At 44.0% G+C, this 10,989-nt stretch overlaps 1 protein-coding gene across 1 annotated transcript in view; it reads right to left on the reverse strand.

Annotated features, from left to right (window-relative positions):
* The window catches only part of LOC119406902 (ectonucleotide pyrophosphatase/phosphodiesterase family member 3), a 32,351-nt gene extending 22,483 nt beyond the window's left edge, over positions 1-9,868 (reverse strand). The window contains exons 1-4 of the mRNA XM_037673676.2: positions 9,748-9,868; positions 7,549-7,581; positions 7,372-7,465; positions 4,373-4,439 (exon numbers count right to left, since the gene is read on the reverse strand). Of these exons, the coding sequence (XP_037529604.1) occupies positions 4,373-4,439; positions 7,372-7,465; positions 7,549-7,581; positions 9,748-9,777 (224 nt within the window). The 5' untranslated portion in view covers positions 9,778-9,868. The remainder of the gene's footprint in view (positions 1-4,372; positions 4,440-7,371; positions 7,466-7,548; positions 7,582-9,747) is intronic.
* Positions 9,869-10,989: the final 1,121 nt, after the last annotated feature.

Genomic DNA, 10,989 nt, shown 5'->3' on the forward strand with positions numbered 1-10,989 from the left:
TTGGCCAAGAAGTCGTCTTACGCAGCACCAGTCTTTGTCGTCTTCTACCACGGGCGCATACCCATTTATGCATCTTAGAAGAAGTGAGCGTTGGGCGAGTTGGTATTGCATTCCAGATTGCATTTCGCGCGAAAAAACACGAACACGAAGGGAAGGACTACGAGACGAGACTGCGCTCGTCTCGTAGTCCTTCCCTTCGTGTTCGTGTTTTTTCGCGCAAAATGCAATCTTTATGCATCTGCTCCATTACAACAGTAACTCATTTCGGGACTCGCATAGGGTTCCCAAAACTTCGCTGTGTGTTTTGACACTAACTTGGTCAGTGACCGCAACTTTTCATCTTGAATCATTCATTTGTTGTCTATGTTGTCTACTCATTCGGCTTCGCGAAGCCGTCTGCAGTGGCCCCGTAGTTACCTCAGAATCCTCGGACCCGGTTTTGATTCCCGGACCGAAACGAGCTTAAATTCAGTCGCGAAGCTTGCCTTTCATGGACAACGCTAGAAGCGCGTCCCTTCGCAGTACACGCAAAGAGCAACACGCGATATTGCATTCTCCGTGTCTTTTCTCTGACTGTGCTCTCACATTTTGGCTGACGTGTAGCTGCACAACACTCCGCGTGTTCAGCAAAAGCAATGGAACATAAGCACAGAATGGTTGGCAGTGCACGAGCTTTAACTGACAGTCCTCGTGCGTGACTGTTTCCTCGCACATCGAGTAATCGCCGCATTAACGTACGCAGCCTTAACATCTGTATTTACACGCCTTGTTTAGTTTTGGCTTCGCCGTATACTACGGCATAACTGGCTTGGAGAGTTCGCGAAGTATAGTAAGAATAAAAGGCACGCGCTGCTCTGACGACTTAATAACGCGAGCCACGCAAGCCTTCATTAAGCCTACTTGGCGTTGCAACCCCCCTCTCCACAGAGGCAGCTTCATATGAATATCACCGGGGACGAAGGCTCGATGTATACGCAGGGGCTCGTTTCTGCATACGGCAGCCTCTCCACGATGCCTCTTACGCACGCACCCGCAAGTCGGCTGCCCAGGTTAACGGGTCAACTATACCTTAATATTAAAATATCCCTCCTTTCTCACGCTGTATTCTTCCACGCGTGCGTGTGCGTTATGTCAGGGTTCAATGTACGTATGGTCAACGAGCAACAACAGCGTGACATAAAACATGGCTCTTATGTCAAAACAAAAGGCAGACATCAGTTGGTCGTGTGTTTGTCGTGTTTGTATAATATATAAGTAAGCGTCATCAGAGTTAGTAGACATAAGTGATAGACAAAAGGCGGACTGATATTTTTTTCGTAAAACGCAAACAAATTTACAGGTTGGCGCACTGGTGTGATATATAAGGTTCATTTTACCTTCAGTCGCTTCTGCGTAGGACAGACGGGCCTCTGCGTAAATCAAAGACTAATAGAACATAAGAGTTCGTTAACCGGAGGCTTACCATCTAATCTTTCTTTACATTGTCGAAAGTGTAAATTCACGCCTAAATTTTATGAATGCGCAGTACTAAACAGGTACAAGGATGAAGAAAAGGTTGTAATGGTTGAGAAATAATTCCCCAAAAAGACTGCGTTAAGTATTTGGGGGTGTTTTATGACGAAAAACTAACTTGGCTACATCACATTGAGCATAATAAATCGAAGGCAACTCGCTATTTTGGAATGATTCGTAAACTTGGTCGTCACCCCACTGGGTTACGCAGGGACAATCTCATTACGATTTACCGTATGTATGTTCGCCCGATTCTAGAATTTGGTTGCGTTTTATTCTCTGGGGGGCCAGAATACAAAATTAATCCCCTGGTTCTTTTAGAGCGCGAGGCTCTTCGTAGTTGTCTAGGGGTTCCGAAATTTACAGCGAACAGTGTTCTATATCAAGAAGCCCGAGTACCTACTATGACTTACAGATTCCGCATTCTTACAGTCAAAACGTATTTAAAAATTTACGCATCTTCTCTAAGACGTTTACAGTTTGTATTCATTTCTGAATCGAGATCATTTTTTAATGAGCCATGGTCTCGGCTACATAAGCCTCAAGTTTTGTTTGTGCAAGATCAGCTAGATCCTTTAAAGGTGAATATACGCAACATTGTTTCAAACGATTACTCATTGGCTAAGACAAAAATTGAATTCGATGATATATTCCCATCCAATTTTAAATTTCTTCCCTCTAGATATCTGAGAGGCTTGCTAGAAGACCATTTAGATCAGTTGGGAATTTTTAACGTAATTGCTACTGATGCATCCATGCTTGAAGAGAAAGCGGGAGTAGGTATTTTCTCAGAGGCTTTATCTTGGTCATTCTCATTGCGACTCCCGGATTATACTCCAATATTTGAAGCAGAGCTCTTGGCAATTCTTTTAGCCCTTGGCAAGCTTTCTGTAAATGAGTCGTCAGCTGTAATAGTCACTGATTCGAAATCTGTATGTAGTGCTCTCACTTCAGCTTCTCCTTCCGAGTCCTCCTCCTTAAATGTGTTCATGTCATTAATTCCTAAAAACTTCAGCACAGTGCGGTTGGTATGGGCGCCAGGTCACCGTGGCATATTTTTAAACGAGATGACGGATGTTCTCGCGCGTTGGTCCCTAGATGGTCCTGCAATGTACATTGTACCAGATACAGACTTTATTACTGCATCTAGATTCCGAAAATACGCATTACATCAGGATTCCATGAAAGTAAGATTACCACAGCAAGAATATGGTCACCTTTCTTTTCCTTGGACAATAAATGGTGTCCCTCTCGTAAATTGGAGGTGTCCCTTACTAAACTTCGATGCCGTATTCCTCCTCTAAATTTTTATTTACACAGGGCTGGTCTGGTTCCGTCCCCTCTTTGCTTTTTATGTCAAGAGCCTGAAAACATTGATCACTTTTTAATACATTGCCGTCGTTTCTCGAGTCACAGGAAAAAAACATTTCGAATATTTATTCAGAAGTTTGAACATTCCTCTAGATTCTGCAAATACTCTTTCCCTTGGGGCGTCTTCTGTGGGCCACAGCAACAGGAACGTTTGCATGGCTGTCTGCGAATTTCTTCGAGACACAAGAAGAGTTCCTTATTAAGTTATTTCCTATTGCAATGTGGTATTTTATAATTCTTTTCTCTAATTGATTATTTTCGATATTAAGGTTATTTTCTCATTCTATTGGCACATAACCCAAAGATTCTTATTTTATTTTCAATACTCGCTTGTAGTCCAATTAATTCAATTACGTTTGTCTAAAGCCTAAATTTCCATGTAATGTTTACCGCCGGTTTCATGGCCAATCCCCCTTTGTGGGTAAGAGCCAGTAGAAGAGGTTCAAGCAAGCAAGGCGTGGCATATCGATAGTTGTGGAAGTGCAAGCGTGAGCCAGCCTTCGATTAACTTACATAAAGGAGAAATGAAATGCCTGAACCGCTATTTATCGCGATTCCCACGTCTGCCGGATTAACAGGTGTCGCCACCATACCTGCGCATGCGCGGATAAGTTCTTGTGCATACTTTCTTTTCCGCCGCAGAGCGCCCTTTCAGTTGATAGCCGCGGCATTTGTGTTGCCTCGTTCTTCTCTCTTGTGCCCGTGCCTTTTTCTTAATGATGAATTCTTACAAACTAGCTCAAATTTCTGTAGATCTAACAGATGATAGCTTCTTCCACTTTTTCAACATATGTGAAACATTGGAAATGTTGCCACAGAAAATTCCGGCTATTCGAAAACCCTAGCTGCGAGTATGTTCACGTTATCGAGCTGTTTCAAGTACCTCTCGTCGCATCAGGAGGGTCTGCAAGCAAATGTCGCGGGCGCATTAAAATACACGCGAAACGCCAGACTCCGCTTTCACCGAACATCGATCGTACGCGCATTTTTGTTTGGTCCATGTACGTTACCATACCACTGTGCAGCTTCAAAGATACCTTACCAATTAGCCCGAGCAACTCATAATTAGGGGACCGCTCAAATGTTTATCTGAAAAAATTGCGCATAATCACGATTCTCAGTGCGATCGTAGAGCACAAAGCTCCGTGGCAAATGCTTGTGAGAATGTTTACGTCGCGCTTGATGTCTTATTGTGTAATTTCTTAAAAAACAAAGTCATTAACCAGCCAATCTGTACATGTGGACAGCAAGGACGTCTCAACGAGATACTATATTTGGCATCCGGCGACGAACGCGCGTTCGTCCTCTGTGCCCGTACGTATTGGCGGTGAAAGTATGATCACTGACCATGAGAACTGCTTAAACTTAAAAAGAAGGACGCTCGTTTTAATACATGGCGTTTAAGAGAGAGCTCTCGACTGCTGCAGTATCCCTTCAGCCAGCGTCTTTGTCCACGACGTTTAATTTGCACGACAACAGGAGCACTCACCCTTCGGGACAGACATCATCTTCGGTTACGCAGGGCAGCCGCTGCCATTCCGAGTCAAACAGTTCCTCTGGGAAAAACGCAGACGGGAACGGAGGACGTCAGAAACAAACGAAACCAAAGAAAACGTTCGAAAATCAGCCGCTCAAAAATGAACGGTTGGAGAACAGCCTCGAGCCGGTTAGCCTAATGTCATTAATACAGAAATCTTTTATACACATTCCCCCGATATTATTACTGTTTATTTTCTTTAAAATCGTTTCTCCTTAAAAATCTCGTTCCCTTCATGATTGCGAAAATCTAGCGCTATGCAGATGCACCGATATATATATATATATATATATATATATATATATATATATATATATATATATATATATATATATATATATATATATATATATATATATATATATATATATAAGAGGGAAAAGCGGGGATATCAATCAGCATTACAACATCTGGTTTGCTACCCTACACTAGGGGAGAAGGAAAGAAAGATGGAAAGAAGAGCGGAGATAAGAGCAGGCGCTCGAAAACGAATAGATGTGCGAAATAGATTAGGAGAAGTTAGGAGGAGATGGGATGGGGGTAGAGCGAATATGGTAAGTAAAGTAAGTGCTAAAGACGTCATTTTTCAATCAATACGAGCAAAAGGAGTGGCCAGTCTGCTAACAGCAAGATTAGTGCCATCGGATCTATATTAATTATGTACAGACTAGATCAAGCCTCGGTACTTTCGCAGCAAAACTAGCCAGAAAGACGGGATTGACGTTACACAAAAGCGTAATGCGAGTGTCCTAGTACTCCATGTCCCGCAAGATTTTCAAGCAGCGTTGTAGCATTTCCCAGATAAAAGCTTTCATAAAACAGACCTCCTCTTCTATCTGTCTGTTGCACATTGCGTACAATAATTATATAATTAAGACGGGCTTGCGACTTACTTCAAGACCAGTTCTTCGTTGCATGTGCGCGCAAATAACGCATGTAAACGATGCACTTAATATAATAGCAACAAAAATCACAGGGTCCCTTATGTATTCAACTAAGACGACTCGAAGGCGAAAGCAGTCTTCTTTTTCTTCTCAGTCGATGTATTGATACTGTCCCGCCACCCTCCGAAATCTTTGCGCACCCAACGTGGTTTAGCACTGCCTCCAGGATCGGAGGCACCTCGCCTGGTTTTGCACTGCATCCGTGATGGGCACACCTTTGACCAAACTACGATTTCATGTGATGATGGCATCATGTGACGTTACGTCACCTGACGTCACGCCAGAATTTGTGACGTCATGATGACGTCATCACGTGATGATCTTTTGCTTCACTCGTGCAGTGCCCGACGGTGCGGGACGCCGATGGTCAATTTGCGCTCTTGATGCGGCATCTGAGGCTTTCGCCTTAATAATTATTGGGTTTTACGTCCCAAAACCACCATATGATTATGAGGAACACCGTAGTGGAGGGCTCCGGAAGTTTCAACCACCCGGGGTTCTTTAACGTGCGCCCAAATCTAAGTACATGGGCCACTAACATTTTCGCCTCCATCGAAAATGCGGCCGCCGCAGCCGGGATTCGATCCCGCGACCTTCGGGTCAGCAGTCGAGCACCATAACCACTAGACCACCACGACGGGTAAACGATGCACGTCAAAGGTGGCTTCTCCGCAATAAGAGAGCACTCGTAAGGAAGCCCGCTTTCCAGGTACCATCGCTCTGGAGTGTAACGGACAGGCACACATGTTCGAACCTGATAGCACCTTCCTTCCTCCCTCTTCTTTCTTTCTTTGTTTTAGGGGCGAAGCTCCTTAAGGCGGCACCCGTTCGTCCCTCGTAGTTGTCGTAGTCGTAGTGCGTAACCAGTCGTAACGCTAGTACCAGATCTTGACCTCCAAGGTGGTGCCGGTGGGAGATTTTTCCTGTGCGTTGTTGAACAATAAAAAATTCGCAGCGTGCGCATTAACTAAAAGCCGAATTCTTCTGTCTCTCATTCCCCATTAGCAGCCATTGGCATGTTCCAGTAGGAAACGTTAGTAGAAGTAGAAGTGTAAGTGTTAGCTAAAAGCCGACTTCTTCTGTCTCTCATTCCCATTAGCAGCCATTGTTTACCTCCAAGGTAGTGCCTGGTGAGATTTCTCCTGTGCGTGATTAAACAATAAAAATTTTGTTCAAAACGCCGTTGATTGATGAAATAATCCAACGGAAGACGCCAGATGTTTTCTAAAAGCAAAACGAAAGAACGCCAGATGTTTGTAAAGCAAAACGAAAAGACACCAGCTGCTTAACGAAAGACGCCAGATGTTTTCTAAATCAACGGTTTTCTAAACAATGAAAATTCACAGCGTACATGTAAAATTAAAGTGAGCTGCAAGTCGTCATAACTCATCGAACCTTTAGTATAAACGCGCCCGATCTCACGTCGGTGATGATGTACTGGGCAGAATTCACGGAAGATTCACGGTTTACCGATGAACCTCCGCAGCTTCGCCCACTCATCACCATTCACTCCGTGGATATGCTGTGATTTTTTCTTTCTTTCTTTCTTTCTTTCTTTCTTTCTTTCTTTCTTTCTTTCTTTCTTTCTTTCTTTCTTTCTTTCTTTCTTTCCATCCGTTAATACCTTTCCCCCAGAATAGGGTAGGAAACCGCAGGAGTGTGTGGTTGACCTCCCTGCCTTTTTTTCCCTTCTTCTCTTTAGGGTGCTCGCTCCGCGAATATATATATATATATATATATATATATATATATATATATATATATATATATATATATATATATATATATATATATATATATATATATATGGTAGTGATGGCACAATGGAGGCGTGGTCTTAATCAGTGAAAACTTAATAAATTACACGACCATTGCCGGTATTGGCTTCTTCGAAGCCACGTGACATTTAGTCACGTTGGACGACAGCATTTCCTTTCAAGTATGTTACAAGCTGGCTGCCGCCCACAACAACGAACACTCGAAGTTCACCTTCAGTGTAAAACGTACCCGAAATGTTTCCCTGCTGGTCCCTTGTCCTCTTGCCTGTTTGCATACCGTGGAAGTAGCCGCCCAGGAAGGAGGACACCAGCAACACCACCGCCTGCGCAGAGGTCGTAGAAGAGCTGTGGCGTTTCTTCTTATGCAATATTATGCACACATAAGGTACGGTGTCACCAGACTCACCAGAAGGCAGACCGCTAGGATGCGCTTCCAGCTCTGAAAAGAAGAACAGCGTCAAATAAGCCGATAAGATAACTTTTTTCGCCTCTCACGCTGTTCTTATCAGAATGTGTTCGTATAAGCTACCTTATGAACCTTTTTACACAACATCGTCCGATGTCCTGTTACCTATTACTTTGGCATGTTAACCTCTTTTTACCTGTTTTATGATCCCGAAGCTTGGTAGCTGTACTTGACTGCCTTTCCTAGAGCCTAAGCGTAGCCTACTGTACTTAATGGTACCCATCCATTTAAACGAGCAGTCATGGAGCCACGACAAATACATTGCTTTTGTCCGACTTTTCTGTAGCACATCGCCCTGTATTTGCCCCCAACCCTGCAGTATATCAAAACGCCACGAGTGCTTTCCGAAGAGCTAAAGAAGTGTTCCCTTTACTCACGAAGCACATTCGAATATTATGATTACAATCGTAATTACATGCTCATGAATAAAAGCGATCAGAGAGAGGGAAAAAATAGCTAATTGGCAAATAGGTGGAAAATAGCTGACAATAGCAAATAGTTGGCAAAGAAAGAGTATGCCTAGAAAAATGGTTGTGGATGAGACAGAATAAAAGAAAAATGGATGGTGAACAACACAAGACACTGCGTCACACACCCCGCGTCAGCATCTGAGTCAACATCTGCGTCAGCAGGCACGACATTTCCGTCAAGAAGAGGGACGAATTATCGTATAGAGCAAAACTAAACTTTTTTTTTTATGGAAATAAAAGTTAAATGTGGAGTTGTCGCCATTTCCTGGCCACGATTATTCCTTTTCACTACGTTATAAGTGCAAAGTAAAAACATAACGACGATGTCTTGCAATATTACAGAAGCGCCGAGTCCTGTCTGTTGCCTTCACGCTGTTTTCTTTTTTTTTTTGCGCTAAATAGTTATGTCTGTAGTCAATGTCTTGCAATCAGCGAGTTCAAAGTTTTTTGTCATCGTAACAAAGCCCGCCAATTTCCGGCCCACATAAGTACGATGCTGACGCAATGCATATACATAGCTTGCATCGACGACACCGTGGCCGACATCTTGGGGTACCAGCGGGTTGAGACGCTCCATGAGCTTTTGCTCGATCGCGCCGAGCAAGGAACGGTGAAGGCCCGCCATCAGATTAGTGCCGGTGCCCCCAAGCATCTTTCACACCAAAACCCTCGCGTATCTTTGTGTTCCCCCTTCGCGCGGCTGGCGAACAAAATAAAGCGGGGACAGAACGACTTGGTGTCCTCCTCTGCACTGACACACTCTAATGGGATAAAAAAGTCACGGTGGCTGCCATGTTGGGGCCCCAGCGCAGGGAATCTGTCTGTGAGGTCACATGCAAGGTATGTATATAAGTCCAGTCCATTGGCGTAGCCAGAGGGGGTTTCAAACCGCCTCCCCCCAGAATTCTATATATATGCACAGACATGCAAACACACGAACGAACATACTTAATCCTTTCAGACGCCACCTATAGACTTACACTACATTATATCGTGGCCCTCGATATTCTGCTGCAACAAAAATAATGTCATAATTCGTCGATTTGTGCATTTCATAGTAATTAATCCTAATTAAAGTATAATACCTATCACGACGTAATGTATGTTCTGTTTTTGCATAAATAGAACCAAATCACAGGCTAGAAATATGGTGCAAATGTGTTTTCGGTACTGTTCATTTCGAGCAAATAAATATTAAACTTTTGACGTGGCTCGCGGAAAGCGGCACGTCGAGCGACTCGTCGAACATGGTAGTGCCTACAGTAAAGTGATTATTTGCAACGGTACACTGCGTTAATAAGGACACGTTTATCAGGGAAATGGTAAATGGTGTCTTGCTCTTTCTTCGCCGCTAGCTAGTCGACACAACTAGCAAAAACAACTGGTGTACCCAATTGTGTACAAAAGATTTCAAAGGGCTAAAGGAAAATCCTCCCGCTCCCTCAGAAGTAAATCCCTGGCTACGCCTCTGGTCCAGTCAGTATTCATCTTAAATGTCAGCGACTTCAAAAATGCGAGCGTTTTCATCGCTATGTGCCGGACTTGTGATGGTCGTGAGTTTGAGACTTTGGCAAGTGAGACATTTCAGTTTGAATCCAGTAAACGGAGCTCCTGCTGGAGCGACAACGTAAAGATTGTCAAAGGAGAGTGTCAAAGTATAGCAGCTCACCCACATGGGCGGTCGCTGGTCCTCCTCCATGTCGAAGCGGAACTCGCCCGTCGCGAATCCCGCCGTGCTCGGCCGGATGTAGCCGCGCTCGTGGCTCGCCGAGGTGCCCGTCTCGTTTCTTCCCACTGCGCGAGAATTGTTACCTGCTTGCACAGTTGTCCTAAACATCAGAGCGTCAACCTGTGTCTACATTGCAATCTAAACGTGGCACTTCAGCAGCTGTGCCGTTCTGCTGTCATAAGCATGATGCTTCACTCATAACTGCGTCTGCGCCCCGCCACGGTGGTCTAGTGGTTATGGCACTCGACTGGTGACCCGAAGGTCGCGGGATGGAATCCCGGCCGCGGCGGCTGCATTTTAGATGGAGTCGAAAATGTTTGAGGCCCGTGTACTTAGATTTAGGTGCACGTTAAAGAACCCCAGGAGGTCGAAATTTCCGGAGCCCTCCACTACGGCGTCTCTCATAATCATATCGTGGTTTTGGGACGTTAAACCCTAGATATTATTATTAACTGCCTCTGCAACTGCTAGTTGCGTCTGCGATGCTGCAACTGCGTCTCGTTGAGAATGGATACTACTGGTTATTCATGTTCAGGTGCTCGTTTAATGGGCACTGATTGCATGGTTGCTCGTTTAATGGGCACTAAACATTGCACAGCGTTAGGTTAACCTTGCAGATACAGCTCAGCGTTTTTTTTTTTTTTCGACAGGAGATGGTGTAATTGTAGGAAATATGACGACTGAATGGCCACAATTATACCACGATTAATTCAGACCATCTGGGGTTCTTTAACGTTGGTTTAAATCTAAACACACAAATATAAAAGCGTAAGGAGCATATGAAAGCTTGCCAATAGAGTGTTTGCAAGAAAATGCGTATTTGTTATTGCTTTTTTTTTTCTTATGATTGAAAATATGAAGGGCCTGTTGCACGGAATGTGTAAGGATGTTAAAAATGATATTGGGTATCACATACTGCATTTGGAAAACAACACAGTAGTGTTGTTTTCCTCATGCAGTAGTGATTACGTATCGGTATATACAGTGACTTTATCCTGCCAGGCGATCGAAGCTTTGATAGGGAATCGCAAAAGCCAAACTAGGGCACCCTCGATATACACTATCGCTAGAACAAACTCTTACTCATGCCCTCGATGCGAACAAAAAGAAAAAAAAGGGGTGGGGGGATACTTCTGAAGTTTGAACATTGACTCTATCCAATAAAAATCTGTCGACACATTG

This window comes from Rhipicephalus sanguineus, chromosome 10, assembly GCF_013339695.2.
Source record: "Rhipicephalus sanguineus isolate Rsan-2018 chromosome 10, BIME_Rsan_1.4, whole genome shotgun sequence".
Lineage (NCBI taxonomy): Eukaryota > Metazoa > Arthropoda > Arachnida > Ixodida > Ixodidae > Rhipicephalus > Rhipicephalus sanguineus.